At 43.4% G+C, this 21,426-nt stretch overlaps 1 protein-coding gene across 1 annotated transcript; it reads right to left on the reverse strand.

The window, feature by feature from the left end:
- Positions 1–9,242: 9,242 nt before the first annotated feature.
- On the reverse strand, positions 9,243–20,673 carry LOC126514780 (retinol dehydrogenase 16-like). The gene is made up of 4 exons (XM_050163907.1): positions 20,361–20,673; positions 11,917–12,175; positions 10,187–10,350; positions 9,243–9,694 (listed from the first exon to the last, which is right to left on the reverse strand). The coding sequence occupies exons 1-4, from the start codon at positions 20,671–20,673 to the stop codon at positions 9,477–9,479; spliced, it is 954 nt and encodes a 317-aa protein (XP_050019864.1). The 3' UTR covers positions 9,243–9,476.
- Positions 20,674–21,426: the final 753 nt, after the last annotated feature.

Raw genomic sequence — 21,426 nt, forward strand, 5'->3', positions numbered from 1 at the left:
TCTGTTTTGGTTTTTGGGAGTGGGTTGGGAGACTGTTGCCTTCAGATTTACTATAGGGAATAGACAAACCCTCCATGATGCTGTTTATAGTAAACAAGCTGAGGCTGCAGCTTACAGTGGAGCAGCTGTGGCTCCATCAGAGCACACACAAGCCACTGATGCCAGCTTGATGGAGGTGGGTCTTGTATCTTATCTGTTGCTTTCATTGGTTAATAATAAAGAAACTGCCTCGGCCCTCATAGGACAGAAAATTAGGTAGGTGGAGTAAACAGAAGAGGATGCTGGGAAAAAGAAGCTGAGTGAGAGAGTTGCCATGATTCTCCCACTCCAGACAGACGCAGGTTAAGATCCTCCCTGGTAAGCCAGCTCGTGGGCTACACAGAATATTAGAAATGGGTTAGAACAATATGTAAGAGCTAGCCAATAAGAAACTGGAACTAGCCGGGCCAGGCAGTGTGTGAAAGAATACAGTTTCCGTGTAATTATTTCTGGGCATAAACTAGCCATGCGGGTGGCCGGGTGCCGGGGACGCAGCCCTGCCGCTCCTATATCAACACCAGCTTTTCTGTCCATGTGTCTGTGTGTCTGTCCTTTCTTCATTCCCTCACTGCCCCTCAAAGGTCCTGTGGGTCTCAGACCTAAGAGATGTGCTAAAGCAAAGATAGAGATTGAGAAGGTCATATGTACTTGGGTGACATAGTGAGATCCTGTCTCAAACTTACTGTTTAAAAACATAAAAGTTTAGACTCGGGGACAGCAGGTAAGAGAACTTGCTTCTACACTAGAGGGCCCACTTTCATTTCAATTCCACATTTAAGTAGCTCACAACTGCCTGTAACTCCAATCCAGATGACACAATGATCTGAGCTCTATGAGACACACATACATACAGATAAATAAAAAACAAATCATAATCATTAACATAATCAGTAACATGGATGACCCTGATACATGAAAGATCATTTCTATTTTTACCAAAATTGGAATATTGTATAAACAAAGCAGTTTCTCCTGTGGCTCTATGTCTTCCATGCTCACACTGAAGGAAGACAAGTCAGGCACCTGTGGATATCCCTCCCAATGACAAGTTTGTCCTGAGCCCAGCATCTGCCTTCTCCTAAGGATCTTCTCCTTCACACTGCACTCTTAAACACCCAACTATGGAAACAGATGCAGGCTTCACAGAGCTCTGTCAGGCTTCAGGGAGGCCCTGTAGAAGATGGCATCCACAAGACAGGTGGGCAGGCAGCTTACAGGGATGAAGAAGAGCTTGGCATCCCAACCAGCAGAGTTGAAATTTGGTTAAGAAACTGCTGTGGGATTCTCCTCTGTTTGTATACTGTGATTACCATTAATGAATAAAGAAGCTACTTTGGGCTTGTTGATACAGCAGAATTTAGGTAGGCAGGGAAAAACAAACTGAATGCTGGGAGAAAGAAGGGTGGAATCAGAGAGAAGCCATTGAGCCTCCGGAGATAGATGCTGGGAACTTTACCTGGTAAACCACAGCCACATTGTGATATACAGATTGATAGGAATGGCTTAAATTAATATAAGATTTAGCCAATAAGAAGCTAGAGTTGTGGGCCAAGCGGTGATTTAATTAATACAGTTTCTGTGTGATTATTTTGGGGCTAAGCAGCTGGGAACCAAGAAGCGGCCTCCTTACTACAAAAAAAAACAAACAAAGGAAGATTTGATTCGAGGAGGTTTTGGAAAAGAGTGCTGTGTTCAGGGCTCTGATGAAGCTGGGCCTTGCAAGGTCCAGTATCAATATTGAGCAGCTCTCCTCAGATGTTTGCAAAACCCAGGGACAGGATAAGGGAAGTGACAAGGCTTGCTGATTACCAACAGCACTGAGCCTCCCCTCTCAACCACAGAAAATGGCGCCCTTCCTTGCACCTCAGCCAGAGGCTGCCCTTCCTCGGTGCCTCTGGTCTTTAGATCTTGGATGCTCAAGTAATCAATCAGTAAGGCTTACAAGCAACACCACAGCTAAATATCACTATCTGTGCAGGATGCATTGGAGACTTCTTTACTGAGAATAAGCAAGGCATTTGCTGATTTCAAAAAATTGCTCAATTATGTCATATCCCTCTTTGGCATCAAGATTTTATCCTGTTTTGTTTTGAGGAGCCATATCAAAATCTACTTCTGTAGAAACTACCTAAAATACATGAATATAGGCTATGAATTTAAATGGGTGCACCATAGGATGGGGAGATGATACCTGACCTAGACATCTTACGCCACTAAATAAAACCTCCAGTGCCAGGAACGGGTTACATCCATTTGAGTCATTGGTCAAAATGGAGCCCCACTTCCAACCCATATCACAGGCTATTGTCAAGGCTTCTTGCTGTTTCCCACAACCTGACGGTAACCATGTTGCTGAACATGACACTTACTTATGCCATCGAGCTGGGAGGAGTTGAGCAGATGCCCAACTAAATGATTCACCCCTACTGATTAGCATTTGAGGTCCTAGAAGATGCTTTGCACACTACCAGAGGAGAAAGGCAATCACCAGGCTCATCCAGCTACAAACCCTGTGACCTGCAGCAGTGATCTACCTGTACATGTACTACTGCAATAGAGGCACCAAAGACATGGGAGTAACTAAGCACTTAGTAGCAGACTTATGGTCCGCTCTGAGATGAAACCCATGCCTGACTCTCCTACAGCACTCAAATACCTGAGAGTAATGGACAGGTCATGGGTCTAGGAGAAATCCTAGTAACATTGTTCTGCTGCAGGAATACATGCTACTCACAGATCAGGACCTGCACAGCCCTCATCAGAAAACATTTGTCTTCCCCTAGATGAGAGTCAGCCCAGGCATGCACAAATGGACACCATGCAGAGAGCAAGAGACTCGCAACACTCGGTCCTAGAGGGGTATCTTCATCCAAGCCCTCCCTCAAGGCACAGGGTCTGTGCAGACAGGCGGTGGCAGATTTTCAGAGGCACAGGTGATGGATGACTCCAGTCAACTGTCTTCCAGACACAAGGACACCGTCACACAAATGCACTCACAGAGGTTGTGGCAGCACACACGAGACCTACATGCTCCAAACAGTAACCGGCAGTGAGCAGGGCAGGTGGACACACGGTCCCACCTTTCCTCAAGTGGCTATTTGCAGCTGATCCCTGCTGCCGCAGGGAATGCACTGTCTCCTTACTGGAGCTGCATGCCCGGGAGTCAGTCAGCTCACACAAACCAGACTCCAAGTATTAGTGTTTGAAGGAGGGGCTCATAAGGGTTTCTTCTGCAGTTTTTTTGTCTTCTTGCTTGTCTGTTTATTTGAAAAAAAAAAAAAGAATATGAACCTGGGTGGCAGGAACATTGGAAAATCTGAAAGTTGTTGTCAAAAGAGAAAACCTGATCAAATTATAATGCATGTAAAGAATTAGTAAAGCAAGGAAACGTATTTTATTCCTAGGATCCTAAAATTAATGTGCTGGCAGACTCTGATGTGAGTAGAAGTTGGCCAGCACAGACTGTGTGACTATAAATAGCAATACAAGAAAGAAGCCAGGTGTGGTGGCCTGTGACTGCAATCCCGGCACAGAGGAGGCTGAGGAAGAAGAACATCAGATCTTGGCCTGCTCCATAGTAAGACCTGACTCGAAACCCAAGCCAAATAAACACAGCAGCACCAAACAATTCCAAGGCATGCTGAGAAGGGCAGGACTTGCTATTTTAATCGAATGATTTCTTAAAAATTTTTATTTCTTTATATATAATACCATTCAAATTTTCCACTTCCTCCCCTCTTCCCATTTCCATCCTGCCCCTCACTCACCCTTCTCCTTCCCCATACAGACATAAGAGAGGGCAGGGTACCCTGCCCTGTGGGAAGTCCAAGCCCCTCCCCTTCCATGCAGACCAAGGAAGGTGTGCATCCAAACAGACTAGGATCCCAAAAAGCCAGTACATACAGTAGAGACAAATGACGCTCAACACTGTCTCCCCTGCTCCTACTAGTACAGCCCATTAGGCAGCACTTAACTCATTCAACTGCTTTTCTAATCCACAGTCCCAGAGTCCATTTTACTCCAAGCAAAAATATGGATGGGCTTATCACAGCAATACCCCAGGCCCGTGCACCAACTTCCGTCTTAGGGTTTTTATTGCTGTGAAGAGACACCATGACTCTGGCAACTCTAATAAAGGAAATCATTTAAATTGGGTGACGCACTTACAATTGCAGAGGTGCAGTCTTATTATCAGTGTGGCGATTGTTTGGTGCTGCTGTGCTTATTTGGTTTGAGTTCTGAGTCTGACCTTTAATGATGTTCAACTTGTGGAGGTCCTTGAGGTGGGCTGAGCATCTCATTCAGCTCCTAGCATAGTTTCTAGATTCTTATTATAGTCTGTGGTCAACACATTATAGAATCACAAGAAGGAGCAGATGGAGAGAGAACATGAGCAAGGAAGTCAGGACCGCAGGGGTGTGCCAACCCACTGAGACGGTGAGGCTGATCTAATGGGAGCTCACCAAGGCCAGCTGGACTGGGACTGATGGAGCATGAGATAAAACCGGAATGTGGCTGACAAGAAGGGCTGACTGAGAAGCCAAGGACAGTGGCACTAGGTTTTGATTCTACTGCATGTAATGGCTTTGTGGGAGCCTAGTCTGTTTGGATGCTCACGTTCCTAGACCTGGATGGAGCAGGGAGGACCTTGGACTTCCCACAGGGCAGGGAACCCTGACTGCTCTTAGGACTGGAGAGGGAAGGGGAGGGGGAGTAGGGGAAGAAAAAGGGATATGGAAGGAGGGGAGGAGGTGGAAATTTTTAATAAAAAAATTTTAAAAAATAATAAAACTTACTCCTACAGCAGTATTATGGCAAAAAGGTCCACTTTTATGGCTACACCTTCCTGTTTCACCAGTTAAGGTATTAAACCCTTATTTATAAACAGTACCATGCTTAGTACAGGAAAACTGGATGGAATCTAAGAGATATTTTGGCAGAGAACCTGCTGTGATCAACATTCCGTATACTAAGCAACAGATTGATTATTTCCAAATAGTAATTCTTGGGCAATTGTGTTTGCTCAATTTGAAAGCCAGATTAACCATCTTTTTCCAGGTAATTGGTTGCTACAATTGGCACAAATTCATTATCTTATTTTCACAAAACATATATGAAAAGATCCCTTAAAGGATGCTGTGTCAAGTTTTACATATGGTTCTTCCAATGGATGACTGCATATGTTCAGGAAAATCAATAATCTGGACTCTATGGGTATTTCTAAACACATGCAATATAGACACACAAGCAGACGAACAAATAATACTTTTTTAAATTAAAATAAGTTAAATGGATGACTNATCAGCATTTTATTAAAAATAAGATGAGTGACAGGATATAAGATCATTATCTCTGTGAGTTCGAGGCCAGCCTGGTCTACAAGAGCTAGTTCCAGGACAGGCTCCAAAACCACAAAGAAACCCTGTCCCGAAAAACCAAAAAAATAAATTAAAAAAAAAAGATCATTGTCCCACACCACTTCCTCCCCCTTATTTTAAACAAGAACTCTGAATCTAATATCATTTGTTTAGCTTTTTGTCCAGGCCATTATCCATATCATCTTGTAACCAACAATCTATAAACAAGATAAATATCCATAATCCATATTTGTGGGAATGTGCACATCGTTTTCCATGCCATTTCCTGCTGATGGGAGCTCTGATAATTTTAGGGGGTCCTAAAGAAAATTTAGAATTATCGTAAAGTCCTGGCTGGAATAATGTCTGGGGCTTGATCATCTCAGCGAGCAGTCTTGAGGCTGTTCTGGATGTAGAATTCAGACATCTGGGCCATCTGCTCCTATCAGAGTTTTCTCAGGGGGTCTTCCTTGATCAAACCTCATTTTTCTTTTTTTAAAACATATTTATTTATTTATTATGTATACAATATTCTGTCTGTGTGTATGTCTGCAGGCCAGAAGAGAGCACCAGACCTCATTACAGATGGTGTGAGCCACCATGTGGTTGCTGGGAATTGAACTCAGGACCTTTGGAAGAGCAGGCAATGCTCTTAACTACTGAGTCATCTCTCCAGCCCCCCTCATTTTTCTTAATCAAGATTCAATCCACAGCCACTGTTTTCCAGTGGAATCAAAAGCTAAACGTCTGCTTCAAAGTAACCTATCTTTTGAATTAAATTTTAAAGTCATATTTTCAAAATATGTATGTTGGATTAATCCAGCAATATTTAATATCAAATATCTTTTAGCAGCTGTTTCCCCTTCCTCAGCATTCAAACAATTCAAAGAGAATACAATAACATACAGTATCCAGATTTTCTGTGTGCCTTCCATTTTCTCGTGGCTTTATTTTCAATTCTGATTCTTTTATTTTTACTTTAAGTTTTTAGCTTTTTGAGACTATCTTTCTCAAACTGCAGGCTACTTGGTTTAAGGCTAATGTGGTGCTTGTTGATTTTGAAGAATTGTTCAGAAAAGTCACATGCCACCTCACACCTATCCCATATCTTATCCTCCTGGAAACACAAACTGTTTAACTGAGATAATTTATTGCTAGGATCCCACTACAAGATCAGAAAACCAGGCCAGTGCTCATGATCATAACTGTAGGGAACAAGATGTGGGTGGTGGGACAGACCTGGTACAGGACGGTCTGAGGCAGAAAGGTCGTGAGTGAGTTCAAGGCCAGTCAGTATCCATTTCCTATCCTAAAAACTCAAGGTAAAACAAACACAAATGTACCAAACAATCCCAGAATCTGACCCCAAGATAGGGTTACATTAGTGGGGCTTTCTCGATGGTCAGATTTTTTAATTCATTAAATATTACCATGCAAGCCAGGCTGTGGTGGCACACGCCTTTTATCCCAGNAAGCCTGTATGTGTAAATCAGTGGCCTCTAATAGAAGAAAACTTACAAGCTTCCCAAAAGCTAGTGCAAGAATAGCTGGGAAAATATCACATGATACCATCCAATCCCCACCCCCATAATTTTCCTATTTTTGTAATTAAAAAGAAGTCAGAAAAGTAGAGATTAATTCAGGACTTAAGAGAGGCTAATGGAACCATGAAGCTGATGTGAGCATTATAACCTGGGTTGCCTTCTCCTATAACTATACCAAAAAAAAAAACCACCCATAAGATTATTTTAGAGTCAAAAGATTGTTTTTATACCATCTTTTTCGCACCACAAGATTGTCAAAGAATTGCAGTTAGTATAACCTCACATTAGTATAATTTCACAGAGCCAATAAAAAGATATCCATGGAGTGTCTTACCTCAAGGTATGGCAAACAGTGCTGCTTTGTGCCAGAAATTTGTAGCTCAGGATATACAAAATGTTAGAGACCTATCTATTTCCACAGGTTTATATTGTCCAGTATATGAGTGATATCTTATTTGCCCATAAAGATGAAGGCGTTTTGAGAAATATGGGCTACTTGAGAAATATGGGCTACTACAACAGAGCATACAGGGTTAATCGTTGCTCCAGAGAAAATACAAGAGACCCAACTTTCCAGAATTTAGATGATATGTTAAATTTTAAAGAAGAAATTAGGCCTCAAAACTAAAAATTAAAAAGGATAGTTTAAGGACTCTAAATGATTTTTAAAGTTTTTGGAAAACATCCAATAACTGAGACCTTATTTAAAATATCCTACGGGAGGCCTTGATCCACTAAGTAAAATTCTTAAAGGGAACAGTGATCCAAATTCCACTAGACAGCTTACAGACGCAGCCAAAGAGGCACTCACACATTAGGGAATGCCATAAAGAGACAGCAAGTCCATTATATTAACTGTGATCAGCCTTGGCAAGCATTATATTATCTACACAACTTACTCCCACAGCAGTATTATGGCAAAATGGTCCACTTTTATGGCTGATCCCCAACATATAGTGCCACAACAAGGAGATGACTGAGGAACCCCCCAAAAAACACAGAAGAGTACCAGGTGTACAGGGGGGGCCATGAAGAACCCCAGTGGAAAAAAATTGCCCCACAGGTGAAGAGGTGAGTAATGGGCACTCAGAAATAAGGAGCTATTAAAAAACGCAAGAAGTGAGGAAGAAAAAATTAAGAGTAATACTGTATATAGTTGAAGATATGAGACAAGTAAATAATATTCAGTTATCGGTACAGTTGCTTGGATGTATTTTGATAGCTATAAGAGCTAAAGTGGAGCAGAAACAAAGGCAGAGATATTTAGAGTTTGTAAATAGCACAGTCCCACCCCTACACTGGCAGCATCCACGCTGCTGCCTTGGGGCTACTCTGGGACTCGGGGAAGCCAAGGGGAGGCCCTACCTTCCCATACAAGTGCAGTGCTGTAGTCACAGAAATGCAGCTCCTATCACTGCTGACCAAGTAGAAAGAAGGAAGGAAATGCAGTGTTTGACCCAAATTTTGCCTAGGTTAACACTGAGATTGTCACAGTCCACACACATGCCCTGTAGTGTGCTGAGTCTGACCCGCACTGTAGCCATCTGAGTCTGTGCTGTATGGTGGAGCAAGGAAAGGCAGGCAGGAAACAAAGAAACTTAAAGGAATATTTTTACTTCCCATAGTCAGCACGCAGAACAGGTCAAACTAAACTGAATGCTGCGAAAAAGAAGGGTGTAGTCAGAGAGAAGCCATGTAGCTTTGCAGGAGCCAGATGGAACCTTAGCTGGTAAGCCACAGCCATGTGGCAATACACAGATTAACAGAAATACATACCTACAGAGGTGAATTCCAGATCAGGTTCTAACCTGAAACAGCTGTCTTCAGACCTCCTACAGAGATCACAAAGTCTTTTCCCTTAGCTGTTTATAATATACATACTAAGGGTACATGTTGCATGCCACTGGATGCCAGTTTTTCTGTCCATGTGTCTGTATGTCTGCCCTTTCTTTCTTCCCTCACTGATCCTAGTCAGGGCTTCACAGCTAAGCCAGATTGCTGCAGCAAAGCAGAGTCAGAATGTCTTCATGTACCAGTGTGTCATAGGAAGAACCTCTCTCAAAATAGATAATTAACTAAATTCATAAATAAAAACTTTAACCATAGGGAGAGGTGGTTGACTGGAAGACCTAAATTGTGTTAAACTCCACAGTTAGGTAATTCACAACAGCTTGTAACTCCAGGTTCATGAAAATTAATAATCTGGACTCTATGGGTATTTCTACACATATGCAATATAGACACACATAAAGACATACAAATAAAAAATTTAAATTAAAATAAGTAAAATGGATGACCCAAGTACATGGAAGATCACTTTCTTATTTTTACCAAGATTAGAATCATTGTTTAAACATAGAAGCTTTTCCTGTGGCTCTATGTTCTCCATGGTCATACCAAAGGAATAAAATTCAGGCACCTATGAATCTCCCTCTTAATGACAAGTTTGTCCCGAGCCCAGCATCTGCCTTCTCCCGAGAATTCTCTCCCTCACACTGCACTCTTAAACTCCCAACTACATAAACAGATGCAGGCTTCACAGAGCTTTTTCAGGCTTCGTGGAGGTCCAGAATAAGATGACATCTGCAAGACGGGTGGGCAGGTAGCTCACAGGGATGTAGAAGAGCTTGGCATCCCAACCAGCTGAATATCGGGTCCGGGGGTAGCAGGAAGTCAGTGCATGCTCCATGCAGTCTGTAACCAAGGAGAGGTCCTTATTGCACAGTTTGTCCAATAACTTTAGCCCTGTCAGATCTATACAAGAAGAGAAAGGATTCAGGGGGTGATTACCTCCGACACTCCTGCTCTAGACCAACATGGAGGAAAGCCTCACTAGAACCCAAGCCACACACATCTGAAGCCATGCCCAAGCCTAGCCTGCCCCAGGTCATCAGGAGGACACAGCCCAGCTTCAAGGAGGAACCGCACACATGCTCCACCTGGGTCTCTGTTCAGAGAACTCTGTTGTCTCTGCAAGAGTGGAAACAAGCCCAAGCTCATGGAAAGTCACTGCTTCGTGACTCTGGCTTCACTTTCATGTCATAATAATAAGGGATTTAAATGAAACAACACCTTACATTCTAGAAGCCAGATCTCTTTATGTGAAGAGATGCCCACCCTGTACCAAGGAAACAGAGGCTAATCATGCTCATTTTAAGAAGAAACACTGTAGGGAGACTGCTGTCAACACCACCAGGAGACTTAGAATTCTAGACTCCTTTGCTTTGGTCCCCAAAACCCACTCACAGGATGACAAAAACTTCTCGTCATAGATCTCTTTGGCTTCTGAGCTTGCCCGGTCCCACAGCATCTGGGAATGTGACAAATGCCTGTCACTACTGGAAATAGCAGTCTGGAAGAAGCCAGGCTCTATTATAGCCACCTTCACTCCAAAATAGGAGAGCTCCCTCCTGTAAGATAGACGTCAAGGACTTCAGAGGACTTTCTGTGAGGTTACTCAGAGTCAGAGTAGAGTCACATGACAATGTGAGCCTGTGGTGAGGAGAGGCTGCAAGCTTCAGACAGGTGTTGTGTAGCAGATGGGGATGAAACTCATGGTGAGGCTAATGCCTCTGTGCTTTAAATATCACCCTAAGTATTTGGTGCACATAGCTCTCTGGACTAAAACTAGACACCAGGTAAGACCTATCTATACATTCCAGGTGCAAAGGGTTACCCTTACCCAAGTCACCTCCTCCTCACTCTTAGGTCAACCTTCCCAAATATGTCTCAGTCTAGCTGGCCCATTGCTCCTGCAGGCATCTTCCTGGAAACACTCTCTGGCTGCTTTCTTCTTGCCTTTCACATTTACCATCCCCCCATTCTCTACAACTGACAGGCTGCATGACCCACAGGGCCCCCTGATTCACTCTCTTCCCATTTGCCTTGAGTACATCCTTGTCTGTGGTTCTTATGCTCCCTACATGCCTGCATGTGCTCACCGACTCAGCCTCCTTACTGTATCATATGACTTATCCTTTGGTCGAGTAGCAGCCAGCAGCACATTCAGTGGCCACACAGAGCCTAAGACTGAGTATGTGCCCTAAAGGCCTCCTCACCAGGCTGCTAAGTTCCCTCTGGGCTCCTTGCTCTAGGACCCTAAGTCTGATGACTGCTCTGCTCACAGCAAGGATGGCACAGTCTCTCTCTCTCTCCTCTTTCAATTTCTCAGTTGTCAGAGTTTTTAAAGTCTGGGGGAAAGCCTTCTTGTGGTTCTATAATGAGTTGACCACAGACTATAACAAGGGTTTAGAAACCACGCTATGAGCTAAATGAGATGCTCAGCCTACCTCAAGGACATCCTCAAGTTGAACATCATTAAAGGTCAAGAGTCTAGACTCTTCCCCAAATATCATCTGTCTGACTATGCCTCAAAAAATATTCCCTTTGTGTGCCTTCTGCTACAGCAGGATTTTATTACATTTTTATGTGCACTGGTGTTTTTCTGCATGTATGTCTGTGTAAGGGGGTCAGATCTTGGAGTCAGAGACAGTTGTGAGCTGCCATGTGGTCCTGGGAATTGAACCGGGAACCTCCAGAAGAGCAGTCAGTGCTCATAGCCTTTGAGCCATGTCTCCAGCTCCAAGCAGGATATAATGAACTGAACTAGGCAGGATGCTGGAACACAACTTAGATCTTGACAGAATCTTTTAATTCCAGTCCTCAGGTGATAGCTATGTATGAATTTGAGGCCAGCCTGGTCTATGTAGTGAATTGCAGGCCAGTCAAAATTACATAAACCCTGGCAAAAATAAACTAAGGAAGTAAATAAATAAATAAATAACTCTTGTCTCCACCTTGCCCTTACTCGAGACATGGAAATATATTACTGGAGAATGATCACCTTACTCTGATAAGGAGACAGTTATAGAAGACCAAACCAGAGCATGTCCTATTTATAATGGCCTCCTAATGGTCTTCATAAAATAAAACCCTATTCCAATGATTCTCTCAGATACCCACATCACTTTCATTACCTGATGGAGTCCGAGAAGGCCTCTACACCATACTTGGAGATGCAGTAACCACCACCAAACAGAGACACTCGTCCCAAGACGCTGGAAACATTGACCACTCGACCCCTGGCCTTCCTCACTAAGGGCAGCATGCTCAGAGTCACCTCGATCACGCCCAACAGGTTCACATCCAGTATCTTCGCAAAATCCTCTTTGTTCATCCACTCATTGAGACCCGAGGGGATGGAGATGCCAGCATTGTTGACCAGGCCCCAGAGTCCTGGGGACAGTGGGAAGAGAGAGAATCACACAGCACAGGTATAGTTATGGATGAAATGCACACTCCACAAGATAAGACAGCTTAGACATGTGTATACTGGAGACTAGGACACAGTAAAAAACGGCATGGTGTTGACAGAGGTTCCTATCCCACCAGGTCCCACAGCCATTTCGTCACAAAGAAAACACACAAAGGCTCGCATTAATTATAAACTGTTTAGCCTATTAGCTCAGGCTTCCTATTAGCTCTTATAATTTCTATTAGCCTATAAATCTTGTCAGTTTTAGCCACGAAGCTTGGTACCTGTTTTCAGCGAAGCATTTTCATCTTACTTACTCTGCATCTGGGTGATGGCTGCAGAGTGACCTTTATTCCTCCCAGAATTCTCCTCATCTCATCACACCACCTCTACATCCTGCCTGGTCACTCCGCCTATACTTCCTGCCTGGATACTGGCCAATTAGTGTTTTACTAAAAATAGGACATGTGACAGGATAAAAGATGTTGTAATAGGAGCAGTGGGGCGGTGTCCCCAGCACCCCGGCCGCCTGCTAGCTTATGCCCGAAATAACAACACACAAACTGTATTCATTTAAACACTGCTTGGCCCATAACTATCTAGCCTCTTCTAGGCTAATTCTCACATATTAATTTAGCCCATTTCTAATCATCTGTGTAAGCACCCCAAGGTGCTCTTACCGGGAAGATTATAGCCTACATCCATCCTGGGTCAGTGCTTCATCATGTGTGTCTCGCTCTGAGAGGAGCTGTGTGAAGTCTGAGCTCACTTCCTCTTTCTCCCAGCATTTTGTTCTGTTTACTCCACCCACCTATGTTCTAACCAATCAGGGCCAAGGCAGTTTCTTTATTTGACCAATGACCTTCCTCCATCAAAAAGAGATTTGTCCTACAGCACATCCCCCCCTTTTTTAAACAAGAACTCTGAATATAATATTTTTATCTGTTTGTCCAGACCATTATTCATAATATCTTGTAAACAACACTGTAAAAAAGGATAAATATCCATAATCCATTTTTGGGGGGAATATGGGCATAGTTTTCCAAGCTACACCCTAATGGTTGAGAGTGCTAATAATCTTACAGGGAACTAAAGAAAATTTAGAATTATGTTCCAGTCCTGGCTGGAATATCCTGTGAGGCTTGATCATCTCAGCAAGCAGTCTTGAGGCTGTTCTGGATGTAGAATTCAGACATCGGGTCGGTCCATCTGTTCATATCAGAGATTTCTCAGGAGGTCTTCCTTGATCAAACCTCTTTTTTCTTAATCAAGAATGAATCCACAGCCTCTCATTTCCTGAAGAATCAAAAACAAAACCTCTGTTCCAAAGTAACATATCTTTTGACTTAAATTTTGAAGTCAAAGCATTTTCAAAATATGTGTGTTGGATTAATCCAGCAACATTTAATATCAAATATCTTTTTGCAGCTGTTGCCCCTTCCTCAGCATTCAAACAATTCAAAGAGAACATAATTACATATAGTATCCAGATTCTCTGTGTGCTCTCCTTCTTCTCATGGCTTCATTTTCAATTCTGATTCTTTTATTTTACATTAAGTTTTTGGCTTTTTGAGACTAGTTTTCTCCATGTATCTTTGGCTGTCTTGGCACTCACTCAGTAGACCAGGCTGTCCTTGAACTCAGATCTGCCTGCCTCTGCCTCCCATTGTTGGGATTAAAGGTGTGTGCCACAACACAAAACTTCTCTCTTTCTTTCTTTTTTATTTTACGAACTTTATCCTTTTACTTTTCTCTCCCAAGCCTGCATATACTTTTAAAAACACTGTAAACCGTTTAGAGGTTTTCTTTGTCTTTGAACCTATCTTTACTGTACATCATTCTGTTTCTGACCATAAGAGTCTTTAATTGGCTAAGTGACATATATGGCTTGGATTAAAACCATAGCTTTGACAGCTGGATCCACCTCAATCCTTAGCTTTCTGAGAGTCTAGCCTCATGGTGGAGGAACTGGCTGGAGCCGTGTTTATTGCCACAGCTATAGGAAGTTTCAAAGTCCCTGCCATCACCAAGAAGCATGCTATTGGCTACTCATGAACACATTTAAGTGTTTGGTGTGGGGCCTCTTAAAAAAGCTGCAAGTTTCTTCTTCTAAAGCTGAGTCAGGAAGCGTCTCTTAAATGAGGTGCACTTGCCTCTAGCAAACAGAGTCCACCGGAGAAAATATTACCAACAAGCCATGCATAGCGCTATTATTTTGTGTCTAGAATTCCTTCCCAAACTCTCTCAGGTTTTAAGTGGATTTAGCTGTCCATGTTGGTGCCATTTGGTTGACTGAGGTTTCTGTCCCACCAGGTTCCACAGCCATTTAGGCCCAAAGAAAACACACAAAGACCCACAATAATTATAAACAGGTTAGCGTGTTAGCACAGGCTTCTTATTAACTCTTATAACTTATATTATCCCATATTCTTGTCTGTATTAGCCATGTGCCTTGGTACCTGTTATCAGTGGGGCATTCTCACCTTGCTTCCTCTGCCTCTCGATAAAGGCTGCTGAGTGACCTTTCCTCTTCCCAGAATTCTCCTGTTCTCATTACCCTGCATTCACTTCCTGCCTGGTTGCCCTGCCTGGCTACTGTCCAATCCACGTTTTATTAAAAGTAAGGTAAGTGACAGGATAAAAGACCATAGTCCCTCAGCAGCATGGTATCATCAGGGCTGGGCAGCCCATTCCCCAGGCTCCAGGCTCCTTTAACCCTTCATGGCCCTGTGTGCTGCATGGGAAGCAATAGCAGTCACTTCTCAGCTGATCTTCAGAACAGATGTTGAANAAATCATTATTTAAACATAGAAGGTTTTCCTGTGGCTCTATGTTCTCCATGGTCATACCAAAGGAATAAAAGTCAGGCACCTATGGATCTCCCTCCCAATGACAATTTTGTCCTGAGCTTAGCATCTGCCTTCTCCTGAGGATCCTCTCCCTCACACTGCACTCTTATACCCCTAACAACAGAAACAGATGCAGGCTTCACTGAGCATTTTTAGGCTTCGTGGAGGTCCAGAATAAGATGACATCTGCAAGAGAGGTGGGCAGGTAGCTCACAGGGATGTAGAAGAGCTTGGCATCCCAACCAACTGAATATCGGGTCCGGGGGTGACGGGAAGTCAGTGCATGCTCCATGCAGTTCGTCACCAAGGAGAGGTCCTTGTTGCACAGTTTGTCCAATAACTTTATTGTTGTTTCATCTATGCAAAAGGAAAAAGGATTTGGGGGGTGATTACCTCTGACACTCCTGCTCTAGACCAACATAAAGGAAAGCCTCACTAGAACCCAAGCCGCCCACATCTGAATCCTGCCCAAGCCAGGCCGGTCTGAGGTCGTATTAGGACACAGCCCAGGTTCAAGGAGGAACCACACACAGGCTCCACCTGGGTCTCTGTTCAGAGAACTCTGTTGTCTCTGCAAGAGTGGAAACAAGTCCAAGCTCATGGAAAGTCACTGTTTCGTGACTCCAGCTTCACTTTCATATCATAATAAGGGATTTAAATGAAACAACACCTTACATTCTAGAAGCCAGGATATCTTTATGTGAAGAGATGCCCACCCTATACCAAGGAAACAGAGGCTAATCATGCTCATTAGAAACACCTTAGGGTGACTGCTGTCAACACCACCGGGAGACTCAGAATTCTAGACACCTTTGCTTTGGACCCCCAAAACCCACTCACAGGATGACAAAAACTTCTCGTCATAGATCTCTTTGACTTCTGAGCTGGCCTGGTCCCACAGTATCTTGGCATGTGACAAATGCCTGTCACTACTGGAAATAGCAGTCTGGAAAAAACTAGGTTCTATGATAGCCACCTTCACTCCAAAATAGGAGAGCTCCCTCCTGCAAGATAGAGAGACATCAAGGACTTCATAGGATTTTCTGTGAGGTCACTCAGAATCAGAGTACAGTTACATAACAACATGAGGCTGTGTTAAGGAGAGGCCACAAGCTTCAGACAGGTGTTGTCTGAATGGGGATGAAACTCATGGTGAGGCCAATGCATCTGCACTTTAAATATCACCCTAAGTAATTGGTGCACGTAGCTCTCTGGACAAGAACTAGACTCCAGGTAAGACCTGTCTATACAATCCAGGTGAACAGGGTTACCCTTATCCATGTCACCTGATCCTCACTCTTAGTTTGAACCTTCCGTAAATCCGTCTCAGTCCACCTGGCCCATGGCTCCTGCAGGCATCTTCCTGGAAACACTCTCTGGCTGCTTTCTTAGTGCCTCTCACATTTACCATCCCCCCAATCTCTACAATGACAGGCTGCATGGCATACAGGGCTCCCCTGATTCACTCTCTTCCCATTTGCCTTGCCAAGATAGTGAAGTACATCCTTGTTTGTGGTTCTCATGCTCCCTACATGCCTGCATGTGCTCACCTTCTCAGCCTCCTGCCTGTATCATATGACTTATCCTTTGGTCGAGTAGCAGCCAACAGCATGTTCATTTTTCCCAACAGGCCTCCTCACCAGGCTGCTAGGTTCCCACTTGGCTCCTTGCTCTAGGACCCTTAATCTAACTGCTCTGCTCACTGCAAGGATAGCCAGTCTTTCTCCACTCTTTCAATTTCTCAGTTGTCAGAGTTTTTAACGTCTGGGGGAAAGCCTTCTTGTGATTCTATATTGAGTTGACCACAGACTATAACAAGAGTGTAGAAACTACGCTATGAGCTGAATGAGATGCTCAGCCCACCTCAAGGACATCCTCAAGTTGACAATCATTAATGGTCAAGAGTCTGTACTCTTCCCCAAATATCATATGTCTGACTATGCTTCAAAAAATATTCCCTTTGTGCGCCTTCTGCTACAGCAGAATTACACATTTTATGTGCTTTGGGGTTTTTCCTGGATGTGTGTCTTTGTGAGGGGGTCAGATCTTGGAGTCATAGACAGTTGTGAGCTGCCATGTAGGTCCTGAGAATTGAACCTGGATCCTCTAGAAGAGCAACCAGTGCTCATTTTGCTGAGCCATGTCTCCAGCTCCAAGCAGGATATGATTAACTGAACTTGGCAGAATGCTGACACACAATTTTCGTCTTGACAGATTCATTTAATTCCAGTCCTCAGGAGATAGGTCTGTTAAGTTTGAGGCCAGAATGATCTACCTAGTGAATTGAGCGCAGTTAAGTTCACATAGATCATGGCTAAAATAAATTAAATATAAATAAATAAATAAATAACTCCTGTCTCAGCCCTGCCTTTACTGGAGACATGGAAATGTATTCCTGGAGAATGATCATATACTTCCAACAAGGAGACAGTTATAGAAAGTCAAACCCAGAGTGTGTCCTCTTCATGATGGCCTCCTAATAGTCTTGATTAAATAAAACCTTATTCCAATGATTCTCTCAGATACCCACATCCCTGTCATTACCTGATGGAGTCTGAGAAGGCCTCTACACCATACTTGGAGATGCAGTAACCACCACCAAACAAACACAAACGACCCAAGATGCTGGAAACGTTGACCACTCGGCCCTTTGCCTTCCTCACTAAGGGCATCATGCTCAGAGTCACGTCGATCACACCCAACAGGTTCACATCCAGTATCTTTGCATAATGCTCTTTCTTCAGGAACGCATTGAGACCCGAGGGAATGGAGATGCCAGCATTGTTGACCAGGCCCCACAGTCCTGGGGACAGTGGGAAGAGAGAGAGTAACAAGCACAGGTATAGTTATGGATGAAATGCACACTCCACAAGATAAGACAGCTTAGACATGTGTTTACTGGAGACCAGGACACAATGAAGAACGGCATGGTGTTGACAGAGGTTTCTGTCCCACCAGGTTCCACAGCCATTCAGTCCCAAAGAAAACATACAAAGGCCCACATTAATTATAAATCGGTTAGCCTATTAATGCAGGCTTCTTATTAATTCATAAAACTTACATTAGCCCATAATTCTTGTATGTGTCAGCCACATGGCTTGGTACCTATTATCAGCGAGATATTCTCATCTTGCTTCCCCTACATCTGGGTGATGGCTTCAGTGTGACCTTTCCTCTTCCCAAAATTCTCCTCTTCTTATCATGCCACCTCTACATACTACCTGGTCACCCTGACTATACTTCCTGCCTGACTACACTGGCCAATCAGCATTTTATTAAAAATAAGATGAGTGACAGGATAAAAGATCATTGTCCCACACCCCTTCCTCCCCCTTATTTTAAACAAGAACTCTGAATCTAATATCGTTTGTTTAGCTTTTTGTCCAGCCCATTATCCATAACATCTTGTAACCAACAAGATAAATATCCATAATCCATCTTCGGGGGAATGTGTGCACAGTTTTTCAAGCTACTTCCTGTTGATGGGAGCGTTGATAATCTTAGAGGATCCTAAAGAAAATTTAGAATTATAATCAAGTCCTGGCTTGAATATTCTGTGGGGCTTGATCATCTCAGCGAGCAGTCTTGAGGCTGTTCTGGATGTAGAATTCAGACATCTGGGCCATCTACTCCTATCAGAGCTTTCTCAGGGGGTCTCCCTTGACCAAGCCTCACTTTTCTTAATCAAGAATAAGTCCACAGCTTCCCTTTTCCTGTGAAAACAAAAATTAAACCTCTGCTCAAAAGTAACCTATCTTTTGAATTAAATTTTAAAATCATATTTTCAAAATATGTATGTTGGATTAATCCAGCAATATTTAATATCAAATATCTTTTAGCAGCTGTTGCCCCTTCTTCAGCATTCAAACAATTCAAAGAGAATACAATAACACAGTATCCAGATTCTCTGTGTGTTTTCCATATTCTCATGGCTTAATTTTCAATTCTGTTTCTTTTCTTTTTGATTTAAGTTTTTGGCTTTTTGAGACTATCTTTCTCAAACTGCAGGCTACTTGGTTTAAGGCTAATGTGGTGCTTACTGGTTTTGAGAATTGTTCCCAAAAGTCACATGCCACCTCACTCCTATCCCATATCTTATCCTCCTGGAAGCACAAACTGTATAACAGAGATATTTCATTGCTAGGATCCCACCACAAGCTCAGAAAACTGACTACCAGGCCAGTGTTCATGATCATAACTGTAGGGAACAAGATGTGGGTGGTGGGACAGACATGCAGTCCTGGTACAGGACGGTCTGAAGCAATAAGGTCGTGAGTGAGTTCAAGGCCAGTCAGTATCCAATTCCTATAATAAAAACTAAAGGTAAAACAAACACAAATGTACCAAACAATCCCAGAATCTGACCCCAAGATATGGTTACATTAGTTGGGCTTCCTTGATGCGGGATTTTTTTTAATTCATAAAATATTATCATGCAAGCCAGGCTCTGGTGGTGCACGTCTTTAATGGCAGCAATTGGGAGAAACAAGAGGACTGATCTCTGATCTGGAGGCCAGCTTGGTCTACAGAGTTCCAGAACAATCAAGAAACAGAGAGACAATGTTTCAAAAGTAAAATCATCAAAGAAATGTCGAGGTAAAAATTGCTCACCTTTTTTAAGTGAAAACAATGCATTTACTTTAATGAACACAGGTGAAAACATTACCTGTTTTTATGCACTGGGTGCTAAATTATAGGTTAAGTTTTGTTGTTTAACATGTTTTAGTAATTTGAACAATCACCATGTTTTCAACTTATTCTTAAACTTTTATTAACCAAGGGTCTTCTTTGGGCCATCACAATTAACACTGTCACCTGGATGAAAGAAGAGTAACCTCTATCTTACTTATCCATGTCAGTCCTTTATCTTGTCATGGCCGCTCTACCCAGGAGCAGTCTTGTCTCCCTCCACAGAGGATGGCAGGTGACAAGTAAGAGCAAGGACGGTGCCAACCCAAGAGATCGACCCAGGTGTGACCCCAGATATCCTGCACACATAGCCCAGGACAAGTCCCATCCTCTGCTCTGCAAAGGGACCCTGCTCTAAGCATCCAGCAGTCTTGATTGTCTACATAGAGAAGGGGACAGAGCACAGACAGGAAGGTGAGAAGGTAAATTCTCCAAAGACCAGAGACCAGAAAGACTGAGTAACAGCAGGTAGAGAGAGAAAGTGCTCAGGTGATGTTAAGGGGAGAGGAGGAGGCTCTGGTACTTCAAGTACCCCAACCCACATAAAGCTTCTTCCAAGGAGAGAAACCGGCAGGCCCCTTCACACACAAGTCAAACCAGCAGACACAGCCAGGGATCTCAATGGTACCTCTGTTCCCAACACGCTCCTTCACCCACTGAGTGGCTGCCACAATACTCTCTGTCTTGGTGACATCAAGGATCACTGTTTCCAGCCTGTCTGATGTCTTCTTCCTCAGCTCCGCGGCTCCCTTCTCCGTCAGACATGCAGCCAGCACCCTCATGCCTCTTCTGTCCAGCTGTCTGGCCAGCAGGTTCCCAAAGCCCGAGTCACAGCCCGTGATGAAGACATGCTTCTCTTGGAGATTGCTCACCACCTGCTTCTCACGGTACCAACGCAGAAGGTAGTAAAGGCCCACAAGAGTCACCAGGTAGAGCCACATGGCTTTCAAAGGACAGGCACAGACAGTCTGGGACAGAGTAAACTTGGCCTCTATTCACAGAGGACAAAGTAAGCAAACAAGACTCAGGAGACACAGAGGAATGCAGGCTTCTAGTAGAAAGTCTACACTTGATTCTCTGTACTGCCTATCTTGGTATTTATTCATGCCCCACTTCTCTGGTCTCTCACCTGTTTGGTCTTATGATATATAATGGCCTTTGGCATTCCTTTACTTACTGCCAATGGAAAGAAACATCACTATCTGTTCAGTAACACAGCTCCATTCTCTTATGATCTTTGCTCCTTTTACACATATGGGAATACATGCACATTTCCTTACACACCCACTGCAGTCAATCCCTGTCTCACCTGTGTCTCACTCCACATCCACAAATGCAGGATTTGTGAACACACTTAGGTGCTGGGACTCAGAACACATTTACAAGGAAATCCTGCTCTGAGTTTACGTCTCCTGCTCAGGATCCTCAGCCAGATTCTCTTCAGAAAACAAAGCAGTTTTTCTGCTTTCTAGAGATTTAGGAAAGGCTAACGTGAGGCCAGGGCAAGCTGGTGACTTCCTGATACAGCAGCTGCCTGGGAACAAGGAGGGATTAAATATAAATAGGAGAATGACCCACGGAGGTACAGGCCCCACCTGCACTGACAGGAAGGAAGAGATGGACAGACGGCAGTGTAAGATCACAATCAACAACATAAAAAACAATATGGCAGCACCAGAAACTAGTGTTTCTAT

This window comes from Alexandromys fortis, unplaced genomic scaffold (genome assembly GCF_014885135.2).
Source record: "Alexandromys fortis isolate MF-2015 unplaced genomic scaffold, M_Fortis_MF-2015_v1.1 scaffold_125, whole genome shotgun sequence".
Classification (NCBI taxonomy): Eukaryota; Metazoa; Chordata; class Mammalia; order Rodentia; family Cricetidae; genus Alexandromys; species Alexandromys fortis.